At 34.3% G+C, this 26,167-nt stretch overlaps 1 protein-coding gene across 1 annotated transcript in view; it reads left to right on the top strand.

Annotated features, from left to right (window-relative positions):
- Positions 1-26,167, top strand: part of LOC105993437 (dystrophin-like) — a gene marked incomplete at its 3' end in the record, with an annotated part of 1,816,642 nt that overhangs the window by 1,179,351 nt on the left and 611,124 nt on the right. Inside the window, 1 exon segment of the mRNA XM_013026710.1 lies at positions 25,013-25,188. Within this exon segment, the coding sequence (XP_012882164.1) occupies positions 25,013-25,188 (176 nt within the window).

The raw sequence follows: 26,167 nt of genomic DNA, 5'->3' as shown, positions 1-26,167 counted from the left end.
AAAACAAAACAAAACAAAGCAAAAAAGAAAGTCCTATATCACCTCTAGAGTTCTTGGCACTGGGTGAACATTCCCCATCATCTTTAAGGTGGCAAAATGGCGATGAGGACAAGATGGCCTTACTTCGCTCCAGTATCCATATTTCATCATGGCATGTAATACCTTAATGTTACTCCAGGAGGAACTATTTGAACAGACTATCTAGTCAAAGTATATTTTAAATAATGTAAAATGTTCATACCAAAAAGACCATAAAGTGTTAATTTTTAAAAAAGGCAAAGCAGTACATTATGAAAGAAATTTTCCAGTGTATTTTTTCTTTTACTTACATTAAGAAGATACTCAACACCAAAAAATTTATTCACAATGTTTGTATGAATCTTATAGTAAAAGCACAATGTCAGAAAGATGTTCATCATGAAAAATTTGTAAAGAAAAACGATGTACAATTTTCCAGCAAGGAATGAATATAAAATACTATAGCTAACACCCAGTATTTTTAAGCCATATTTTAGATACTCTTTTGGAATAAAACAGGATCTTTACTGTGTACAATTTTTTTCTGAGTTATAAATCTGTCTCTATGTTGTTTCCTATAAAATGTATTTTTAACCTGTATTTATCCATTCAATGTTGACTGTCAAAAACAAACAGAAAGCACTAGAACAGTTTCTCTTTTTAAATTTCTGAAACCTTAACAGCAGAGAGTAACTGTTTCAGGTCTGTCAAATAGAAACATCTGAGTCTTTATACATTGATTAACAAAGGAACCTTAACTTAGAGAAATTAAAAGGTTTTCTCTGTAAGTTTTCTTTTAAATAATGTGTGGATGACATTTTATTTTGTATAAAATAATACATATGGCTAAAAGGTGGAACAGATAGGTAGTAAAAATCCCAAGTCATCAATTTGCCTAAAAAATCACTAGTTTCTGTGATAATTAATTTTATATATATTGTGATGATACCTAGGCCTTGTGGTCAAGGATTATTCTAGGTGTGACATTAAATCAGGTCAAGATGAACATTTGAATCAGTAGAGTGAATAAAGAAATTGGCCTGCCAGGAGCCAGTGGTTCACATCTGTAATCCTAGCTACTCAGGCTAAGATCAGAGGATCACAGTTCAAAGCCAGCCTAGGCAGCAAAGTCTGTCAGACTCTTATCTCTAATAAACAACCAGAAAACTGGAAGTAGTGCTGTGGCTCAAGTGGTAGAGCTCTTGCCTTTAGCTGAAGAACTGGAGGACAGCGCCCAGGCCCAGAGTTCAGTCAATTCAGTCTTATTCAGTCAATTAAAGACCAAAATAAAACAAAAAGATGGATTAAAAGGGAATGTTTTTGTCTTATGGCTTGAGCTGGGACCCTATTTATTTTCTTACGTTTGGACTGAGAAGGAAACCATGGTTCTTGAATTTGAAGCCTCCAGTTCTTGAACTGAAACTTAGACCACTGACTTTTGTGGTTCTCAAGCCATTGAGTTGGACTAGAACTATACTTGCCCCTGTATATTCATGGGTTCTGGAATATATACATTTAGATTAGAACAGTTATAGATCAGAAATATGCTTGAAAAAAATTGTCTATATTAAACTTATTCAGACTTTATTTTTGTCATCATTCTCTAAACAACTGTTTCCATAGCATTATGTTATGTTAGACATTATAAGTAACCTAGAAATGATTTACAATATACAAAGAGATGTATATTACTATAAAGGACTTGAGCATCTGCAGATTTGTTAGCCAAGATGAAGTCCTGGAACCAATCCCCTATGGATATCAACAATGGATTGTACCTCATTGTCTCTTTCCTGTTTCTCTAGGAGACCAAATTGTACATCTTGGGACTTCTCATTCTCTATCATGAGCCCATTCTTTATAATAATTCCCTCTAATATAATTTATCTGTTTTATTGATCACTCTTTGAAAGATGTAAAATTGGCATAAAAGTGATCCCAATATATCTTAGAATTGGCAGATAAAAGTTTTTTGAATGAATTATGCTTTTTATTCTGTTAATTCATATGTAAATATTAGGTATTATAGATGTTTTATCTAGTATAAAATGTTATTTTAAATAGCTCTTCTCCTGGTGAGACTTTTGATTTTAAATACATATATTTTTATTGTAAAGATACTGTACAGAGGGGTTACAGTTTCATGAGCAAGGTAATGAGTCCATTTCCTATTGAGCATTGGTATTGCCTCCCTTGTTTTTCCCCTACCATCCCTTTCCTCCTCATCTTCCCAACTCCTCCTTCCCCCCTGACCCCTAAAGTTGTAAAGTTCATCTTATACATCTCGTTGTTACAATGGATCATCCTGTATCCTTATTTCAGCATTTTGTTATTTCTCTTCCCCTCCCCAAATTAGAAAAATGGATATACAAGATGCAGGACACCAGAATCAAATACACTGAAAACAGGGGTCATACCATCAGGGAAGAACATACAAAGAAACAAAAAAAAAGTCACATCGTACATTATAAATACATTAACAAGAACAACAAGAACGATAAAATCTCTTGTGTCCCTATCTTGAGGTTCATTTTGCTTAGCATCAGCTTATGTGGTCATATGTACATAGCTTTTGACCTCTTCTGCTTGTTTGAGACATATACTAGCTATTGCCGATAAGGGAAACCGTGGAACCTATGTTTCTTTGGGCCTGACTTACTTCACTTAATATAATTTTTTCCAAGTCTTTCCATTTCCTAACAAATGGGGCAATGCCATTCTGTCTGATGGAGGCATAGAATTCCATTGTGTATATATACCACATTTTCTTGATCCATTCATCTACTGAGGGGCATCTGAGTTGGTTCCATGTCTTAGCTATGTTGAATAATGCTTCGATAAACATAGTTGTGCTGGTAGCTTTAGTATGGCTTTGTTTCTGATCATTTGGGCAAATGTCTAAAAGTGACATTGCTGGGTCATAGGGGAGCTCTATGTGGAGTCTTTTAAGGAACCTCCATACTGCTTTGCAAAGTCGTTGTACAAGTTTAAACTCCCACAAACAATGCAGTAGGGTTCCCTTCTGGCCACGTCCCTTCCAGCATCTGTTGTTATTAGATTTCTTGATTATAGCTATTCTAACTGGGGTGAGGTGGAATCTCAATGTTGTTTTGATTTGCATTTCTTTTATGGCTGGAGAAGTTGAGCATTTCTTCATGTGTCTATTGGCCAGTCTTATTTCCTCTTCAGAGAAGTCTCTCTAAGTCTTTAGCCCACTTTTTTTTATCAGATGGTTATTTCTTTGAGGATTTTTTTAATTGTGAAAATTCCGTACAGAGGAGTTATAATTACATGGACAAGGTAATGAGTACATTTCTTATCAAGCATTGTTGCCTCCTTTGTTTCCCCTTCCCATCCCTTCCCATCTCCCCACCCCCTCCCGCCCCCCTCCAAAGTTGTAAAGTTCGTTTTTCAACATAACCTCTTGTACATCTCATTGTTACAATGGGTCCACCTGTATCCCTATTTAAACAATTTGTTTTTTCCCTTGCCCTCCACAAAGCATACCAACATCAAATAGAGTGAAAACAGGTTATACCGTGGGGGAGGGATATACAAAGCAACAAATACATCATCTTATAAATATGTTAGAAACAATCACAAGAAAGAAAAACCATTTGAATCCTTATCTTGGGTTTCATTTAGCCTAACATCAATTTATCTGACCGTTTCTGCTTGTCTCACACATATACTACTTATTGCAAATAAGGGAAACCATGGGACCTATGTTTCTTTGGGCCTGGCTTACTTCACTTAATATAATCTTTTCCAAGTCTTTCCATTTCCTAACAAATGGGGCAATGTCATTCTTTCTGATGGAGGCATAGAATTCCATTGTGTATATATACCACATTTTCTTGATCCATTCATCTACTGAGGGGCATCTAGTTTGGTTCCATATCTTAGCTATGGTAAATAATGCTGCAATAGACATAGTTGTGCTGGTAGCTTTAGTATGGCCTTGTTTGTGATCATTTTGGGAAATGCCCAAAAGTGGGATTGCTGGGTCATAGAGGAGCTCTATGTGGAGTCTTTTGAGGAACCTCCATACTACTTTCCAAAGTGTTTGAACAAGTTTACACTCCCACCAACAATGTAGTAAGGTTCCCTTCTGTCCACATCCCTTCCAGCATCTGTTGTTCTTAGATTTCTTGATTATAGCCATTCTAACTGAGGTGAGGTGGAATCTCAATATTGTGTTGATTTGCATTCCTTTTATGGCTAGGGAGTTTGAACATTTCTTCATGTGTTTATTGGTCATCCTTCTTTCCTCTTCAGAGAAGTTTCTCTTTAAGTCTTTAGTCCACTTATTTATTGGCCAGGTGTTTGTTTGAGAATTTGTTGTTGGGGGGTTTAATTTTTTGAGTTCCAGGTATATTTTAGATATCAGACCCTTATCTGTTGTGTGACTACTGAAGATCTTCTCCCAATCCGTGGGCTATCTATTGATCTTGCTAGCTATGTCCTTTGCCATGCAGAAGCTCTGCAATTTGAAGATTTGTTGTTAGGGAATGAGACCTTTTTTATTAATGTGCAAAACCTTGTTGCTATTTTACTCAATTATCTAAAAACAAAGACATTATAGTAACATTTCATGAGTCAAAATTTCAGACAGCTCTGGACATCTTAAAATTAATTTTCTTTTGTAGTTAATAGTAATTAATTTTCTCTAACATGCACTGCACACTTGAGAAAAAAAAATCAGCTATTTCTTCTGCTTCCACTACATGAGCCTTTATCAAATCTTAATTTTTAGTCAAATGTAATTATAACTTGAAATTAATGTATGGAACACTTTAGAGTCATTATCTATACATCAGTAGTAGAAAAATTGTCTCAGAGCACCTGGTCCTACTGAATATAGAAATATCTTTGTATAATTATAGAAGGAGGGAATGTTGGCAAAATGTTGGAACCCTTTTTACTAATAAAATATATTTTTAGCAAAGTACTTTGTTCACAATTATGTTTTTGAATATTCATTTTGTATTCTCCTGGAAGGCATAAGATGGACTCAAATGGGTTTGCCTAACAAGAAAATCTATTGGTGAGCCTGGCATCAGTGATTCATACATGTAATTACAGTTACCCTGGAGGCTGAAATTAGGGAATCTTGGCTCAAAACCTGCTGGGGCAGAAAAGCCAGTGAGATTCTATCTTCCATTAATCAGCCAAACATCATTTGGAAGCATCTTCCATGGCTCAAGTCATAGAATACCAGCTATGGGTAAGTAAGCTGAGAGAATGTGAGGCCTGCAAACACACACACACACACACACACACACACACACACACACACACACACACACACACCAACTGGATGATCCTATGCTGTTTGGACACAATACAGTTCCTTCAAATGAGGCATTCTATTTAATTCAAATGTTCTTTTGGCTGTTGTTCTGTTGTTTATTGGAATGATTGATTTTTGAATCTCTAGAGTCAAAACCTGTGATGAGAAACATCATGCTGGCTTTAACAGTAATTCTCAGTAACAAGATAGCCACTTTCAGTGAGTTGAATGTTACCCAAGATAGATGTACATAACCTGATGCAGAAGAAGCTGAGACAAAACAAGCAGGCTGTGGCATTTGGCCTAATTCTTTTTACCTTACTTTCCTTTATTAAGGGCCAAAGTATTGGCCTTTGTTTTGGAATAAGTTTCTCTTTTTTTATAATGCAGCCAACATTTGGCCATTTCACAGAAGCAGGAAACAAATCTAGAGACATACCTGTGTTTGTTGAAAATTCATCAACTGACATTAGAGGCATTAAAAAAAAACATTCGGATCTAGTTCAAACATGTACCAAAGGGAAACTTAATCTGAATTGTTTCTTGGAAAAAGCAAAGCTGAGCATTATTTGTAAAAAGAGATGCTGGAAAATTAGAGACATCAACATTTGTTGATTTTCATTCTGGAAACAAGATCTTTACACATTAATTAAAAGGCAAAGAGTAACTTGCATTAATGTCATGTTTTTGAATCAAATAAGTAGCTAAAAAGAACAATGGGTATTTATTTATTATATATGATCTAAAGACAGATTACACTATTCTCTGAAATTAACTCGCATTTCAAAGTAAAAACTATTCCTGAAAACACATGTTTTATAGGACAATTCTTACCAGCAATTCACAGTGGAATGTGGGGAAGAAATAAAATCTAGGTACTAAGTAGTGACTCATAGATATAAGCAATCCTAAGGGATAAATACCAATATTATAGTTTAATTTTTACAAATGAATAAACTGAAGAAGTTGAGTCAACTTACTCAGTCATATAACTGGTACATTTACAAATTGTGTTTTATATGTGTTAGTCCTCTAACTTTATATTACAGCTATCATTTGTGAGTCTGTGACAAAGCACAGATTTCTCTTTAGAAAATTATTGCTTTTATTTAGTCTGGATATATAAATAGATTTATGCACTTTTTTCAAACTAGGTTATATATATAGCAACTTTACAGGAAGAAATTAGATTTATTCTAGAAAACCAAAAGCAGTGGAGTTACTATTATTTTTCAAAGTAATACTTTTTGACCTGTATTTTATAAGAAATAATCACACATTTGAATAAAACAGTATAGATATAACACCGAGATACAATTTGAATATAAACGCTAGCATATTTGAAGATAGGTCTGATATTATCTTTCTTGAAACATACCATAAACAAATTGATTTATGAACAACTGTCCACTATCCACCAAATGTTCTTTAGTCATTTATTCTTAAGACTCATGAATGTAAATAATTTTATCTTGTCAGATGCTAGTAGTTCATTTTTGTAAGTCTAGCTACTCAGGAGGGTCAGATCTTGAGGATAGTAGTTTAAAGCCAGTAGTTTAAAGCCAGGTAGGAAGTCCATGTGACTCTATCTCAACAATAACCAGCAAAAAGCAGGACTGTAGGTAGAGCTCAAGTGGTATTGAGTCAGCCTAGCAACCAAGCCAAGTGAGTCAGACTCTTAGTTCATTCCCCAATACCACTGAAAATGCATTAATTAATCTATCAATTAATTATTTAATTGAAGCAAATCTTGTATAAAACCTTTCATGCTGGAGAGTTGGGCACATCTTTCTAGGCATGAAATCCAGGGCCTTGGGTATGCTAGCTACACACTCTACCACTGACTTACAGCTACAGCTCACTATATCTTTCCAAATAGTGTTAAGTTGACGAATAGAAAAGGTTACTTTGTGCAAAGAATGTTAATCCATCATGCAGCAGTTTTGTTTCAGACTCTCAGTTATGAATATCAGAGATTCAAACTAAAAACTTTCATGCACTGAATTAGGAATGGTAGAAGATACATGTTTTAATGTTTATGGATCTTTTCTGAGATTTTTACTTGGATTTCATTCTTTCTTTCCTTTTTGCAAGAAGCTATAATTTATTATTACCTCAACTCTTTGGCATTCTTTCTAGTTCTTCTAATGATTTTTTCAAAATAGAACATGACTTTAAATACTTGGAAAACAGACATTGTACCAAAAGGTTTCACTGAGGCATTTCAATTTTATATTTTTGTTTATCTTATTTTCTTTGAAGAAAAAAGTATCATGTTGATGTGCATGTCTGAACATTGGCTTAAAGTTACTTATTGAAACATGTTAGCTTAAAAATATGTCCATTTGTTTTGTTTTGTTTTTTTTTTGGTCCAGTCGTGGGCCTGAACTCTGGGCCTGGGCACTGTCCCTCAGCTCCTCAGCTCAAGGCTAGCGCTCTACTACTTGAGATACAGTGCCACTTCTGGCTTTTTTCTTTTTGCTTATGTGGTGCTGAGGAATTGAACTCAGGGCCTCAGGCTTGCAAGGCAAGCGCTCTACCACTGAGCCACCTTCCCAGCCCCCAAAATATGTCCATCTGTACAACATATTTTCTGTCCATATAATCTGAATTACTTGCATTAGAATAAATATTCCCCTAACCCCTAGTGTATATCTTATCAACAAGTGTCTCTGAAAGAAATTAGAGACCTTTTTGTCTTTTTCTCACTATGTTAGTACAGGAGTTTTAAACAAAAGTAAATTACTTTTGAGCATATTTGTTTGGGCAACAAAAAAGAAAAGATTCATTTGATTGATAGTGGACAGAATTTTCATTAACTTTAACAGCAGATATATCACAATTGCGTCATTCACCTTCTTACAAAGGAAAACAGAAAATTAGATGCAATGAACTCTACACGAATGTTCACTATGCAAACTTTATCTATTAAATACATTATCAACAATCATGTCAGCATGACATTCTAATATAGCAGTTTCATAGAAACATGTAGCTTCTTCAAGGGATGCCATAATCCTCTCGAAATCAGCTTGAAACAAATCCAAATTTAATTGTCTTCATTCTTTTGATCCACATTATTTTATCTTTGTCTATTTGACACAGTCACAATATCTATATGATAAATGCCATTCTTGGTTTTAATAAGAGATCATACTGGGAGAGATAAGTGGGTAGATAGAAATATTTAAGTTATTGATGGATTTGGAATGCGTAATAAATATCTTAGTTTGATCTTTCTCTTTATTTTCCTTATAATTTTATTTTCAGATTAGGAACATAATACTGCTTTAAATGTAGAATACACAGTTACCCTTATTTGTTTGTCTTTATGGATTAAAACACCTAAAGTGCAAATTTAAAGGAGAAAATTGAATTTTACCTTTTAGTGATTTATTCCCCTCATCAGTCCAGAAAGGACTTGAGGCAGTGTATAACAAAATTTCATACAATAAAATCAATTTTTAATAGAAAAAAAGTAGAAACTAGGAGAGATAAATACTGAAGTTTTATATTAGGTCCAAAAATAACAAAATGGATGGTAAACATGGAAGAAGAATGATGAGTGGGAGTTTTGGAGAAGGTACTCAAAATCATGACAATACTTATTAGTCTTTAATTCTAAATGTCAAAACAAATTTAGAGCTGCTTCCAGCTATTCCCTCAAAATATGCTTAACAATTTTAAGTTGTCCTCATTTAGTGAAGTGAACCTGTGGAACCTTTAATAAAGCAACATATTTTCCTACAGATTTTTCTGGTAAACATTGATTTATTCAAAACAAAAATGTATAAAATACCATCACAGAGAGCTGTGAATTGATTTTGATCATGCTAGAAGAACATAATAATATTACTTGAGAATTAATTACTATTACTTATTATTTTGAGTATATTTGTCCCAGGACAACTGGCTATATCAATAGTAAACTTTAGTAACATCTGTTTATGTAAATATAGGAATAATTTATATTTGTAAATGCTGCTACCACTGATTATAAAATGAAATGATAACTTTATTTGAAAATACTTCATTTGATAGCTAAAATACAGCGCTGGGAAGGACAGTTTTGTCTATTCTCTCACCCTTGGGAAATTAATACAGATAAAATATGTAGTTTGAATATGTTTATATTCATGTACTTTCAGATAAGTTTTATTCATTTCAAAGGTATATTCAAAATGTAAAAAAATAAGATAAAACAATAGTCATTTTACAGCGACCACTTTTAATCTTTTTGTGATTATTCATCGCATCTAATTCTTTGTTTTGTTGTGCCTGTACAGGGCTGTAGAAATATTATCCCTAAGTGGTTCTACAATGTGGTTTCAATTCAACATACTGTTTTGTGGGTACAATGCATCTTGAACAATGTTACCCCTTTTATAATTCAACCCTTTCTCTCCCAGGGTTTGAATTCAGGGTCTCATATTTTCTGCTCATTGCTGGTGCTTTACTATTTGAGCCATAACTCCACTTGCAGGATTTTTTTGCTGATTAATTAGAAATAGAGGCTCAAGAACTTTTCTGCCTAGGCTGGCTTCAAGCCTCCTCAATAGCCAGAATTAAAGGTGTGAGCCATGAGGTCTCAGCTTAGTCTAGTTCTAATATGGTATCTTTTCAAGAATCTCCTTGTCATCCAGATTCTTCAACTCCCCTGAAAAAATAATTTGTTAAGAAATTAACAAATTGACAAAACAATTAACAAAAACATTTTGTTAAGCAAGTATATTTCATGTCATGCACCAAGTGATTTTCTCATTCAGTATTATTCAGAAGACTTCAAATTTTTTCCAGTGGTGGGCCATTGCACGTTATAGTTCCTTCATTTTATGAAAATTTTATTAGGTAAAAAAGTACAATATTTTGTTTTTAAAAAATATCAGCTTTAATTTTCATACTGCTAAAGAGATTAAACCAAAAACATATACACAGATATCCACCATATAAACAAGTTGTCATACCAACACAATATAGATGCCGCCACATTGTCTCTGTTAACAACTATTTCTTTGCACCTTGTTCAGTCATTCCGAAATACTGTTCAGCAGAAATGGATGGAAAATAATCACAGTAAGTTTTTCCTATTTTTTTTAAATTGGAACGACATTTGTCCATCTCAGTGTTAACATAGTTCCTCAAAGTCCTTTGACAGCAGGGTAGGATCATGTTTGGCAAGTTCTCTCATTTCTTAGGAATATAATCAATCCAGGGCTAGATATTTTAGCTCATTTACAGCCAGAAAGTGATGTATTTCAATTCCCTCACTTATTTTGGGCCTCGTTTCCCTTGTATGGTTGTACCTTTTTCAGTCTGATGAACATTCTCCTTGACAGAACAGCCATGCAAAGGAACGGAAGAGTTCTACCTTCCCTGTCATCTCTGTGCCTCACCTTCCCCCTTTGGCTTCTGGCTTCTTCATTCTCTTCATTCTAAACAGAAATAAAAGGACCTGACATAATTAAAAATCTCAATTCATTCCAGGCTTGGCTTTTCTTCTAGGTTTATGTGTTTCTTTTTTTTGTCGGGGGGGGGGCTTGTTGCTTTAAAAAAATATTGTAACGGTGATATACAGAGGGGTTAGAGTTACATAAGTAAAGTAATGAGTACATTTCTTTTGAACAGTGTTATCCCTTCCCTCATTTTCTACAGCTTCTCCACACTCCCCTTCCTCTCAACTTGTATGGTTCATTTCCAGCATAGTGTCTAAGTGAGTATTGCTGTTGCATTCGTTCACCCTTTGTCCAATGGATTCTGTGATTCTCTTACCTTCCCAAAATCAGATGAACTTATATACAAGACAAAGGATACAGAAATCAATAATAGTGACAACAAAGAATAAACTAAAGGGGAAGCTAAGAAAGAAAAAGAAAGAACTGCAAACTATACACTAAAAAGTCTTGTTTCCATTTCTTGGAGTTCATTTCCATAAGCAGCAGATACCTATTGAGCTATTCTGCTAAGAATATCCTAGACATACTTTAGTTATTACAAATGAGGGAAACTATGCAGGCTGTTTCTTTGGGTCTGGCTTACTTCACTTGATATGATTTTTTCCCAAGTCTTTCCATTTCCTAAGAAATGGGGTGGTATCATTCTTTCAGATGGAAGCATAGAATTCCATGGTATGTATGTATGTATGTGTATATATATATATATATATATATGTGTGTGTGTGTGTGTATATGTATATATCACGCTTTCTTATTCATTCATGTACTGAGGGGCATCTGGATTGGTTCCATATCTTAGCTATGGTAAATAATGCTACAGTAATACAGTAGACATGGTTGTGCTGGTAGCATTAGTGCTGACTGGTTTGTGAGGTCATTTGGGTAAACGCCCAGGAGTGAGATTGCTGGGTCATAAGGGAGCTCTGTTTTTAGTCTTTTGAGGAACCTCCATACTGTTTTCCAGAGTGGTTGAACAAGTTTACATTCCCACCATCCATGTAGTAGCATTCACTTTAGGGCACATCCCCATAAGCATCTCTTCTTGTTAGTTTTCTTGAGGCCATTCTAACTGGGGTGAGGTGCAATTTCAATGTTGTTTTGATTTGCACTTCTTTTATGGCCAGAAATGTTGAACATCTCTTTCATGTGTCTATTGGCTACTCATTTCTTATTCAGAGACGTCTAGAAGTCTTTAGCCCACTTATTAATGGGGTTGTTGTTTCTTTGAGGATTTGAGGGGGAAGGTTAATTTTAGCTCTATTTTAGATATAAGACCTTGTCTGATGCCTAGCTAGTAAAAAAAAAAGTCTCCCATTCTGTGGCTTTTCTATTTTTCTTGCTAGCTATGTCCTTTGCCAGGCAGAAACTTTTCAGTTTGATATAATCTCAATTATCCAGTCTTGCTTTGATTTGTTGTGATTCTAGTTCTTTACTAAGAAAGTTTCAACCCATGCCTAGAAACCCTTGTGTTTCCCCTATCTCTTCTTATAATATGTTCAGGGTATCTGAACTTAAATTGAGGTTTTTGATCAATATTGTGTTTTTAATATTTGCTTTTTGTTATATGCTCTTTTATGTACATTTTTTATTGTAAAAATACTGTATGGAAGGATTACAGTTACATGAGCAAGGTAATGAGTACATTTCCGATGGAGCATTGTTGCCTCCTCCTTTGCTTTTCCCCTATCATCCCTTCCCTCCCACCTCGACAGCTACCCCACTCCCGCCCTACCCCCACCCCTGCCAAAGTTGTAAATTTCGTTTTTAACATAAGTGTCTTGTACATCTCATTGTTAGGATGGGTCAATCTGTATCCTTATTTAAGCATTTCATTCCAAGATCACACCCTTTTGAAATCTGAGCTTATTTGCGAATCCTCTGGATAGTAGTGTGCATCTTATTAGAGTCACTGTTTGTTTTATATTTACTAAAACAATTTATCATTATAAAATTTGGATTCGGAAAACCTTCACAAGCTTCTTGAGTTATCTTCTCTTAAGATGCTAGGATAAGTACATTTTTCTTAATCTAATAAACATCTTCCTAACACACATACATATTCCTGTAAAGTGGGTACAACTTTACTTATATTCTACATTGCCTTATTTGATCATTTTGTGTAGGAATAAAAAGGAATAAAAGTATATCAATATATGATCTCCACCAGTTCACTAAGTCAGGAAGAATAGTATCTCAATATATGATCTAAGCCAATTCATTAAGTTGTAACCTGATATAAACTTTATAAGTTTCTGAACACTTTTAAATTCTTTTTGTTTGCCAGTCCTGGGCCTTGAACCCAGGTCCTGGGCACTTTCCTGCTTCTTTTCCTCAAGGCTAGTACTCTACCACTTGAGCCACAGTGCCACTTCCAACATTTTCTGTTAATGTGGTACTGATGATTCAAGCCCAGAGCTTTGTGCATGCTAGGCAAGGACTCTACCACTGAGCCACACATCCCCAGCCCAACACTTTTAAATGCTGGCTGCAAATAACTGAGGTTTGACAATCAGCCTATGTCTGACATATAAAGAATCTATATTTCTGTGTAAAATAATAAAGAACTTTAATGTATTGAGTATAGTTATTGTTAGCATAGCTAAAGTAGCATGTAAGTGAGACAGTTAAGTAGTTGAAAGTGATATTTTCTCTGGGCACCAGTGTCTCATGCCTGTAATCCTAGCTACTCAAGACATTGAGATCCAGAGGATTATGTTTGGAAGTCATTCCAGACAGAAAAGTCCACAAGACTTCAAAAGAATAAGCAGAAACAATGAGTGGAGACATACATCAAGTGGTAGAGTGCTAACTGAGCAAACACACTCAAACCACAGTACTCATATAAAAAGTCCTAGTTTATTTTTTTTGAGGTAAAATTCACAAGAGATGGAACAGATTTAGTTGGGAGCAGATTTAGAGTTTGTTCTTATATAAAATTTAAACCTGTTATGTTTAGTTAATGATTTTAGTCTGTCCATAGATTTAGCCCTCTATTTTTCCATGATTTGTTATCTGGTGTGACTATACTGGTTATATAAGGAAGTATAAGACGATGTCCCTAAGATTGTCAACCTTATAACTATTAACTACTCTGTTAATTTCGGTCAAATGATCCTACTCATAAAACCAAGAACTTGACAAAAATAGTGTGTTTATATCACATAACGAACATGTCCCGTGCCCCCTTCCAGCCAATCTCTATCCCACATAGGCACCTCCTTATCTGATTTTTAACACCATACATTGATTTTGTTTGGTCATGTGTTCATATGAATGGAGCCAGGCAATGTGCACTATTTCAATCAACATAGTTGTTTGAAAATTCATTGATAATGTAAGTTTATCAGTAGTTCATTCCCTTTTATTGCTGATTAATATTTTATTGTATAAAAATGACATAATTCTTCCATTCTCCAGATGGACAATCTAGTTGTTTTCAGTTTGAGGCTACTGCTTTGAATAAAGATACTAAGAACATGTGTTTAAATCTTTGTGAGAATAAGTTTTCATTTAATGTGAATCAATACTAACAAGTGAAGTGACTGAATCAAATTTGTCACATTATAAGATACTGCCAAATGTTTTTTTTCTAAAGTATTCATGCTATTTTTACAGTGCTATCAGTGATGGTGGAGACTTCTTTTCACTCTGTACCCAAGTATTTGATCTTGCTATTCATTTTAATTATTGCAATTTGAAGTGGTATTTCCAGGATTTTATTTTTCTGATAATTATCAATGTTAAGCATCTTTCTATGTGATCCTTGGCCATTCATATACATTGTCTGCATGTGAGGCTGTCTTTATTCTTATTAGGTGAGAGAAATATGGGTGAAGCCATTCGCACAACCTGGAGATTGAGAATGATAGGAATGTGTCATAATTTGGTTTGTTTCATTTTTCCTTCCTTTAAAGAGTCTATTGGAATTCAGTGTTGCTGCTTAGGAAATAGTGTGTTGGGCTTTGTGAAAACACTGCTTTATGATATACGTGCTATCCATATAAAGTGCTGAACCCATGAACTTTTGTTGACCAGCTGTTAACAATAGTCGCCTCAGAATCATCAACTCTATATTTATTGTTTAGAATCTTATTATATATATATTTTAAAAAGGAACTGGAATTTAATTATGATTTTTATCAGAATCATCAACTCTATATTGTTTAGAAGCTTATTATATATTTTAAAATAAGAATCTGGAATTTAATTATGATTTTTATCACATGTGCTATATGCTTAGAAATGCCTCAACATTAACAAAATTCTGCCACTTCATGGCATACCAAAACAAGGAGATTTATTCATTCATTTAGTCATTCAGTCAAAAAGTTTTAACTGATAGGCATGTTAGAAGTTTCAAAGCTGAAGATGACATACTTTCTGCACAAAGAACATTCATAAACTTTGAATCAAAATAATGAAGTATAATTTTCTATAAGTCTAAAAACACACCATAAGGCAGACAAAGTCTGTGTGCATTAGTATTATACAGGATAATAGATATCTACTGGTTGAAACATAATTGTATCTGGGGATACAACTCTATTTATATCTATTTTTCAACTATGTTTTGAGTACTACTATGTGGTAGGCACTTTGCTAGGCACTAAAGTGGTGAAAGCATTTACGGTTTCTGCTGTCATGGTGTTTCTTATTTAGTGGATTATATAAAAGGGATTCAATAAGTACAAATGTACCAATGCTTGATGAAAGAGAAATAACAGAAAGGGAACTAAGGGATCTCTCTGACTTTCTCATTGTAGTTGAATTGTCTAGCAGACTTTTCATGGATGAAGAAATTGGGAAGCCATGGGCTGGGAAGGTGGCTCAGTGGTAGAGCGCTTGCCTTGCATGCATGAGGCCCTGGGTTCGATTCCTCAGCACCACATAAGCAAAAAGAAAAAATCCGGAAGTGGCGCTGTGGCTCAAGTGGTAGAGCGCTAGCCTTGAGCTGAAGAGCTGAGGGACAGCGTCCAGGCCCGGAGTTCAGGCCCCATGACCGGCCAAAAAAAAAAAAGAGAAAGAAATTGGGAAGTCATTTTGATAAGCCTAGAAAGATTTCTTCCAGGAATACTATTTGTGCTTCAATGGGGGAGATAACTGTGTATTTAGTATGAATTTTTGATCAGAAAATTCACCAGTAGAACAGCCAGTTTGGAGTACTAATATGAAAGGGTTGTGTAGGAAGCTATGCAGTAAATGAATTTGAGAAAAAGTGTAATAAACAAGGTGGTGGGCAAACACCACTGATGGGTTCACAGTTTGAATCAGTAAGATAGGATGAGAGCTGGGGGAAAGAATGAGAGGGAATAAAACATAGATGTTTTGTTGTTTTCTAGGCTGGTAAGTGGGAAAATACAGATGCCATTCAAATAAATAATAAAGTGAACAAAGGACATCAGTTTCAATTAGGTTAAAAAGCTTTCTTTTGCTGGGGATATAAAAGCTTTTAATAGTTACATTTGATACAGATTACTTTCAGCAATCAGAAAGGCAAACCTGTTATAATTTTCACTTCTTTTATTGCCACGTAGTTGCTATAATTATTGCTAACATCTTAGGCGTTGCTAATATTTATATGGATAATTGTGTATGTTCTAATAGAGGACTTAAGTCCTCTTGTGTTTTATTCTTAGATTTCTTTGTTTGTATATGGTTCTAATAGTCAAGATTGTTAATAATGTATCTGTAGTCTAATGAGAAAGAGCGAGAGAAAAGAGAGAGAGTGAACTTATGCTTGATATTTTAAGTCTCCAGAGGATATGCCCAGTCAACAAGATATACCCAATTGGGCTTTTCCTGGCCACTTCTTATCTACTCATGAAGGAGAGGAGCTTTACCTAACAGCAGATAATGAGTTAGAAAATAAGAAACCTAACCTGTGAAATTTAGGGCTTGATAGAAAAAAGAGAAGCTTATATTTAATACCTGCTTATCTTGGGAGAAGGTCACATAAGGCTTAGTGATGGCCCAACTTGTACTTAGATGTGGAGGGTTAGTTGATGTCTTGGGACTCCCACAATGTAAGCTAAATGCTTAAAATTAATTAATTGATGTTAGACACAGAGATCTGGTTTTATCCTTCTTTATCTTATTTCTGGGCCTTTCCATTCTCAAGAGCCTGAGAAACTAAAGCCCCTGCTTGATAACTTGTTATTTGTGGTAAGAGATAAGACTTTGATAAAACTCTATTATTCCTTTGGTTTCTTTCCTATGCTGCTGTACTATATATGTTTCATAATATTACTTTTGAATATATCTCAATGAGAAACCAGTCTAGGTGACTGTGATATCTTGCTTTGTTTTCTGCTGTTTACCAACTAATGTTTCTTAAGCAATTATGAAACTAAAGAGTGCTCACTACTATGTCTAGTAATACAAGAAATGGATAGAGTTACCCTCAAGACATTCATAATAATTATTACACCCTCTTTATTTTCCATACAAAAGCTCCCAACCAAGGCATGCACATATGTACACAGCTACAATCATGCACATCCTAACACAATTAATCTATCTTGTTCACAAAGAAGTATCCACTTCTGTATTACAACAGTATAGAATATTATATGTGCTTGCAATGATTTCTCCTATTCAGAGAGTTGACGAGAGCATGATTGCTTATCTTGAAACACATCATATGTGGAATAGTTAATCTAAGTGTCTGTTCAATAAATCACATCTGAAAGAATACCTATCTGCATTGAACACTTTACTTACATTGAACAGTCATTTATAGATACTGCTATAGTGAAAACACCTGAAATACATGAAAATCAGAATAGAACAGGTTTGTTAGTGGATAATTTTAATTACTAGCCTATCTCTCACCCTGTCTCTCTCCATTTCTCTCTCCCCCATCTCTCTCTTCATCTCTCCCAATTTCTCTTTTTCTCTGTCTCTCTCTCCTCTCTGTCTCTTTGTGTCTATCTTTTCTCTCTGTCTCCTCTCTCCTTCCCTTAATCTGTCTTTCTCCTCTCCTCATCTCCCTTCCCTTTCTCTACGCTACCTTCTCCTCTCTTCTCCGTCATATCCCCTCACTTCACAACTGTAATATTTCCTACCTGATCCTTTCTGTTATAGAATTTCTCCAAGCTAGTCTTCCTCTTGTAGTCAAAGATAAACAACTCCTAGCACAATGCCTGAAAATATTTGATAATTGTGATAAATGTCAGTGGAGAATAACTTTTCAGAACCAATGAATTAGACATTTTAATCAGATATTTCAAGTCCACAATCAATTTTATGAACACACTATTTTTTTTCTTTTAGAAATCAATTCTGTTGCTATTCCTACATATGCATAAATATTCACTGTAATTTTCTCTACCTACTCAGTGACTTTTGAACAAATACTGTGTGGCTTCAAATTGATAATACCTCTAAAAATTGATAATACCTTTAAATGACCTCCCTGTCCTTTCAAATATTTTGTCAAAAGAGTGTTTTTTGCTTATGTAAAAGATGCAGTCTCACCCGTGGATAAGAGTTGCCTTTTTAGCAGAGAAAAACCAGTTTGTTTCCTTAACAAACCTAGGTAAATGGAGAGAAAAACAGCTCTTAAATGTTCTTAAGTATTTCTCTTGAAGTTCTCATGAATGATTTAGAACCCAAGAAGGACTAAATAAATCTGAACCCAGAGGAGGCTAACATTGATTTTAACAAGAGAAAACATATTCACTTTGCCAAAGTCATGTGCTATATAACAAGCTTTGTCAAAGCAATTTAGGTGCCTTTAGAGAGTAATAGAATGCATACATGTCTCACCTAAAGACATTCAAATAATTAAACAAATTTCTATTTCCCAACTATGTTTTGAGTCCAGATTTAATGTGAAGTCCCCCACTTTGTATCGCTAAAGGTAGAAATTTAACATGAATATTTATTTTTGTCTTTGAAAACACTCTCCACTAAATTCCTTCTTGAAACTTAAGAATGTATGTTTGTACATATGTGTGCATGCATGCATATATGCATATTGTTTAGGGCAGAATTTCATGGGACAAGCAAAAAAGCCTACAATAACCTTACAAACATGTGGTACTTAAAACACTTTATGATAACTTTATTTGCTATCTACATTAGCAGGGTTAATAATGAGTATATAAATCACCGATGTGAACAAGATAAACATATTCAAAAAAACTAGACTTAATTTGATTTTAGGTAAATGTCTCATTTAAATAAACCCCTAAGTGCATAATTTTCCTTTTGTTCATTGGGATAATACTTGCTTTAAAAAAGAAACAGTCTAATTCCAGTTTTAGGAGGAAATATCATTATTATTTTATATGAACCATTATCTAGAACAGACAGAAAATAGTACCAGTGAGCAAATACTCTATTGTACCTCATAGGATAAAAAGGCTATGTAATAAAATCTATCTGAATCATCTCCTAACTCTGATTTTCTGAAAAAGTAACAAAATCATGCATATGATGGCAGTATTTTTTATTACTGAGACACAGAAACTATTTACTGAAAAGATAATAAAATGATACCACAAGAAAGAGGCTAAAGGAGTGTGTTTAAATTCTGATTGTTTACAAAAACTTCTCCTTAATTTAATTTAGTTTGAAAATTACTAGCAAAATTCCTATGGATCTACGGAAGTTGAATCTGTAGTTCAGATAAAATTTGTAGATATGGTCAAGATAAGAAAATATTCCTTCAGTATTACTTAATTTTCAGCTATTAAATCTAATGTTTGCATAAATATTTTACTCTCTCTCTCTCTCTCTCTCTCTCTATATATATATATATCTCATGAAGGAGCACTTAGTTTGTATTGCATATAAATAATGAGTTTATACCATAAAATTTATCAGGGGCCAATCTTTTTTCTGGAAACCTATACCTAATCTTGTCAGGGGGGGCGGTCAGGAAAGCAAGCTGCAAATGCAGAGGAGCGAAAAGATACAGAAGCCCTTTAGACATTCCCTCCTGTTCTGAGTTGTTTGACCTTGATCATAGAGGTATTAGGTATTAGAGGTATTAGGTAGACCTGATTCTTGCTCTTCTCATTCTGGGTCTTGAGTCTCACCTTGAAGAACTCTTATTCTTAACATTTCAATTTCCTTATAAATAGGTATAGATAGATGTCATTTTTTAATTTTTTTATTGTGAAAATACTGTAAAGAGGGGTTACAATTACATGGGCAAGACAATGAGTACATTTCTTATCAAGCATTGTAGCCTCCTCCTTTGTTTCCCCTTCCCATCCCTTCCCATCCTTCCCCCCCTCCCCCCCTCCCCACCAAAGTTGTAAAGTTCGCTTTCGACGTAACGACTTGTACATCTCATTTTTGCAATGAGCCCACCTGTAGCCCTACGAATTTTCAAGGACTCAGGTTCTAGGTGTTTACTTTTGTTGAATACTTTCATTGTGTTTCAAGTTCTTATTTTGCCTAACAATGAAGCATGACAGGTCTTAGCTGCTTCTTGGCATTTGGGGCAATATGCAAGGGCATATTAGATGAGTAGAGAAAGCCATACTCTTTTATTGTGTAGTGGAGTCCACTCATGGGGCCTGAACTCTGGGCCTGGGCATTGTCCCTCAGCTCTTCAGCTAAATGCTAGCGCTCTACCACTTGAGCCACAGCGCCATTTCCGGCTTTTTTCTTTTTGCTTATGTGGTGCTGAGGAATAGAACCCAGGGCCTCAGGCATGCAAGGCAAGCGCTCTACCACTGAGCTACCTTCCCAGCCCTCTTTTCCTTTTTCTTACTCATGCATTTTCTATATTTTAATCATGTTTCACCTTTCTGACTGTCTTCTGCAGATGCTTGCTCTGTATCATTGAGGTCTGCCATTAGCAGATACTTGGTAAACAGGCTTAGCTGGATGAACCCTGCTGCTTGACGAGCTCTGGGCTTTGGGTATTTACCCATTCATGTTGCCTCCATTTTAAAAATGCATTGTTCGATAAAAGTTGAAAGATATTTTCTGAAATATTAAGATTTCTGTAGATGGTAATGGCAGAGTTGCGGGATTGACAAGAAATACAAACTTACATTTGAAAAAAGCTCCCAAAACTGTTAACAAATCTGGATTTGGGAGGTCAGCCAGGAGAAAAAAGGGATGATTTTAGTCAGGATAAGGGAACAAAAATGGAGCATGATATTTTTCTAGAACTGCAACTTAAAACTCTACCTAGAATTTTAACAACTGTTCACAGGTTCATTTTATTATGTGTTTTTCAGTTCACCAATCAATACAGCGAGCCAACAATGATGAATCAGTCTCAAAAATAATTCAGTCACAAAATTACAAGGACACCTTTGGGATCTGATGTTAGACAAATCTACTTATTCACTGAAAATTCGTTTTCTTTCTTCTGTTTCCCCCAGGCTTTATTTTTTTTTCTAACCAGCAGTTACTGTCCTGTTTTTTTTTTAATTTTTATCTCGAGTTTGTGAAAATATTTTTGTCATTGTTTTATATCTTACATAGTACATTCAGTTTGTCATTGTACAATTTCTTATAACTGCATCTTTGCTCCCTCTTTCCCTTCATTTGTCATATTTTATTTCTACTTATTGGCATTTCATACACTTTTGGAAAGTTTTACAAGTACATTTTCCTAAAATTTATGTGATGTTTTTATTTGGAAGTTAGTAGATATTTTTTCTCATATTCTTTTCTCTCTGACAAGATAGCACTTACTTTCAAGCTTTTATTTCTGTTTCTTCCTCTTAATTTGACTAGACTTGAATGATTTAGATATATAACATTAATTTCTGCAATTTAGGACCACATCTTGATTTAAACAGCATAAAAGAATTACAAATAATGCAGTCATTCCAAAATCTAACCCTCTTGTTCCCCTCCCCCCTCTACCTAGCTGTAGCCTTCCATTTCTTTCACAATGTAGCTGGTATTGTATACCATCACCCTCCATCTTGAGATTCTGATGCAATATGCTTCCAAGGCCTTTATATTTTGAAAAAGTTCCCTAGAGGAGTCTGATATGCACTCCTTATTAACAATGAATGTTTTAATATTAGAATCAAAGCACAAGAAGCTTTCTGAAATGAATAATCCAATAGATTTAATTATGATTTTCTTTCTGTCCAAAATCAAGACTAGATATTAATTGCCAGGGAACTAGATAAGGATGCCTATGACAACAGTATATTAATGTGATATCAAAGACTAAAAATGTATTGGTAATGAATAATTCAATACTTAAAATATTTAGAACTGCAGAGCTAAAATTAATTTGTTGTTTGTTGTGTATGGGGGTTGAGATTTTGCATTTAATTTTGTAAATTAGATCTTATCTATAGTCTTTCTCAGAAACTAACCAGAAAACACCACATGCAAATATTTACTTCCTGTTTGATCTATTATTTTGCTATCTTGTGCTTTATCACTGAAAATTTTCCTCTAGTAGAGCATACACTGTAAATATTTCTACTGGTTATAAAATCTTGTCACATAAATACAATTGACTATTTAATGAGCTCTTCTTTCACAAAATTAAAAAAAATCTAAATGCCTTCATTTCAGATTCTATGTAAATGAGTTCTAAATCTAACAACTTTTAAGTTATTGCTTTATTCTAAGCTATTCAATTCTACATCCTATCTGCAAAGTAGAAATAATAAAATCTTTGCTTGCTCTACGATTGTAAAAGTCACCATAGCCATCAGCTATGAAGTAAAAAGTCTAAAATCAGAAATACAAAGCAAACAGGATGAGATTGAAAATTTTGAAGCAGCTTGAGTTTATAGCATTGTATTCAACAATAACAATTCCTTGATTATTTAACAAAGATCCAGAGACATTTACTATATCATCTTATTAGTCAAAGTTACTCAAAGTGTTGTTCTCAGACTAGCACTCTCCCCTCCACTTAGAGCCTGAAATACAGAGCATTAGTCTCTCTCCTGACTTACTAAATTAGAATCTGCAGTTTAGCAAGATCTCTATGCAATTTTTAAAACTGTAGTTAATACTTGTAAGTATTGAATACCATTAAGGATACAAACTTAAGCTTGAATTATCCTCTTCTTGTTTAAGGGGATTTTCTCCATTTCAGTAGTCACTTTTATTTTGCATAATCCAGCATAGTTTTATACCCTTGATATTTTTTGTGTGGTACCAGGGTTGATTTGGGGGAGGGGGTATTGTACCACTACTTCAACCCGGGGCCTTTTTCCACTTGAGCCATACCCCCATCTGTTCAGATAAATTCTCTCCTACTTTTTCCTGGGTCAACATCTGGCTGTGTATCATCTCTACCTCCCTAGTAGGTGAGATTACAAAGATACACTCCCAATTCTGGGCTACTGTTGATTCTTCCTTGGCAGTTCCTTCTAACATTTTCTTTCCAGCCCATTGTCAAAATTCTACTTTTTACCTCGATTCCTTTCAATCAGACTCTTATCCCATTTTACCTGTTTCCCTGCCTCCACGATGGATTTTGTATACTACATCAGAATTTTCTATCAGCAAAGCTTTGATTGTTTTTGATTTTTCTATCCTATTGTCTATAATGTGGCACATTATCATCCACAAATAGGTCCTATATCTCCAATTAGACCAGAGAGTGCCTGAAACCTAGAAAACTGTACGTACTTTGGTTTGGAATCTCTATGATATTTTATGATAATTATTAGTACTAATGATAGTATGGTGATGATGAATTTAAACCTCCTTTCTTCATCTCTTTCTCCCTTCCTTCATTTGTCCCCTTACTGTCTCTCCTCTCCTTTAATAGTTCTTTCATTCAGATTCATGAGTTTACTAAAGTGAGACTTACTGAAACCTTTTGTATACAAACCTCAAGGTGTGTACGGTTCAATGGAAATATAGACACCAATCATTATAACTGGGCTTTCTTCTCCTCAGAAGTATCTGCCACATGGAACACTGACCTGAACATGTGGTAAACAGTGTAACAAAGTCAACTACTTGCAAGGAAATGGAATGTTTTTTCCTAGAGCACATCTCATGTGCATTCAAGAGACTATGGTCAAGACAGCTCATGAGTAGTTCAGTAACGATGCATACTTCCATATAGTGTAAGATACTGTAGTCTTGTTGCTTTTGTTGATTTATGGAGTCTCAATTGCTTGAAATAGGCTGTGAAGAATTCTAATATGAAAACTAATATTACATGAAAGTACTTTAAATGTACTGAAAATCTATGTAGCACGAAAGTCTAAGAGATTTTACTCAGTGTAAAATAATGTGCATTAATTTGAGATCTACTATGAGCTTGGTAAGAAGTACAAAGATGTAATATAGGATCACTTGAATTACATCCATTTGCAAATGTTTTCTACGTTTTTATTTGCTTTGTCAGTAACATAGGGATTTGGAATCATTTAGCTGTAAATATGGAGTTATTTCAAGTTGCCATATAGTGTTTCATTTACTAAACTTCAGATTAGCAATAAGCTATTTTAATTGTCTTTCAAAACCTACATTATTTTTTGAAGAGAAGTAACTAGAGAGGGATTGCCATTTGTATTTAATTGTAAAACATTTTCATTTTGTCTATACCTCGTAGTAATAGTCTTTCTTTTAAGGGAGCAATTTTCTGATACTCACTCAAAATTTCATTTAGAATTAAGAAGTAGAAGATATTTAAACTTGACACCATCAATAACACATAAAAATGTTCTGCTGGCTATAGATTCTCTTAAAATTTATTACTATACCTCAGAGGTATATTTGATGGGCTGCACCTAAAACCAATTAATTCTTAGTTTTATGAGGCATTTTAATGCAAAATGCATTGGCGAAAACAGAATTCGAGATAAATTTTCTTTTCATATAGTAATTTTATTTTAAAATTTCAAGGCATTTTTAATGCTAGGCTAAAATTTTATTTGTTCCTTTCACCTCTCCTATAGACAAACACAAAGAAATCCAAATACTTTATTCACGTTTAAATTTTACCACACTTTATAGACTATTAAACATAGAACATCCTTGTGGGGATAAGTTCACGACCAATTGATTTGTCGGACATTATACCATCCTTTAGCTGACAAGCTTGCAAAAATAAAAACTAAGCTGAACTGAGAGGATGCTTTTTTACTGACACATAAAAGGTATCTTTCTGCCTTGTATCCTTTGGATATGGGCATGTCAGTTTCATAGAGCACCTCTCACCTGGAGTTTTTATATTTCTTTTTCTCTCAGTACAGCTGAATGTGGTAGCACATTGTTTAATCTTTCCTCAGTAAAGGGACATGGAGTTTCATTTTTGTTTTGCCCTTTTGCAATCCTACAGGAACTTCAGGATGGCATTGGACAGCGGCAAACTGTTGTCAGAACACTGAATGCAACTGGGGAGGAAATAATTCAACAGTCCTCAAAATCAGATGCCAATATTCTACAGGAAAAATTGGGAAGCCTGAATCTGCGGTGGCAGGAGGTCTGCAAACAGCTGGCAGAAAGAAAAAAGAGGTAGGGTGACACATAAAACAGGAATGCTGAAATTTGTAGCAAAGCTACTTAAACTGTCCTTTAGAAAAAGATTGCATGAAAGGAGATTATAAGCTGGGTGAAAGGCAATACCTTTAAAGAGGCTATCAAGTTAATCAATAGCAATAAAGATTTTCTTTTCTCAGGTCCTAAAATATATACTTGTTGCTACTTAGTGCTTTTCTGTTCTTTTCAACTTTTGACTTTGTTTTAAAAATTACACACGCCTGCTTAACTGTAAATGTTTTCAGCTTATACCAACTTTCAAACACTGAAGTTCAATTATAACTTTTTAAAGATAAATGACTGTTTTGTAGGAAAGACAGCTCTTTGGTAAGATTTTTAACAGCTATACATATGATTTTGATACTAAAAACATGATAGTAAGATTTGCTATTATTTCCACTACATCTGTTAGTACATTCTTGAAGAGGTATGTAGGCCAAAAGTATTCAAATTTAGAGAGGAAAATAAAAGAAAAAAAGGTCATTGTTGAATTCAGTCATCATTTAACTTTCTCTTATATTCCACTGAAAGCACTGACAGCCAAATGCATGCAATGGAACTTGGAAAGCGTAGATATTTTAGAAATGGGATCTGGTATTGTGCTTCTAATTATTGACACTAATGTTTCTTATTTTGTAAAGGAGGATTTAGCTTTTATTTATTAAATGAGAGTATTATTATGAACATGGAAAACTCATTTCTGTTGCCAAGCCCTTACATTCTATTGTATACACAAGACAGAAACACCTTATTCATTAACATCTTTGATTGTCATGTATTAGAATGAAGGCTTTGTAAATATGTCCATTGTCTTTTACCCATGTCTTTTTGTTCATGTGACATCACTCAGAAAGTAGATAAAAACCCTACCTTTGTACAAAACTTACATTCAAGTTAATTTCCATCCATATGCGTGCTCACACATGCACAAACATACACACACAAGTCTTGTGGA

This window comes from Dipodomys ordii, unplaced genomic scaffold (assembly GCF_000151885.1).
Source record: "Dipodomys ordii isolate 6190 unplaced genomic scaffold, Dord_2.0 Scaffold96, whole genome shotgun sequence".
In the NCBI taxonomy this organism is placed as follows: Eukaryota; Metazoa; Chordata; class Mammalia; order Rodentia; family Heteromyidae; genus Dipodomys; species Dipodomys ordii.
This window is presented reverse-complemented; position numbering and strand designations above follow the sequence as displayed.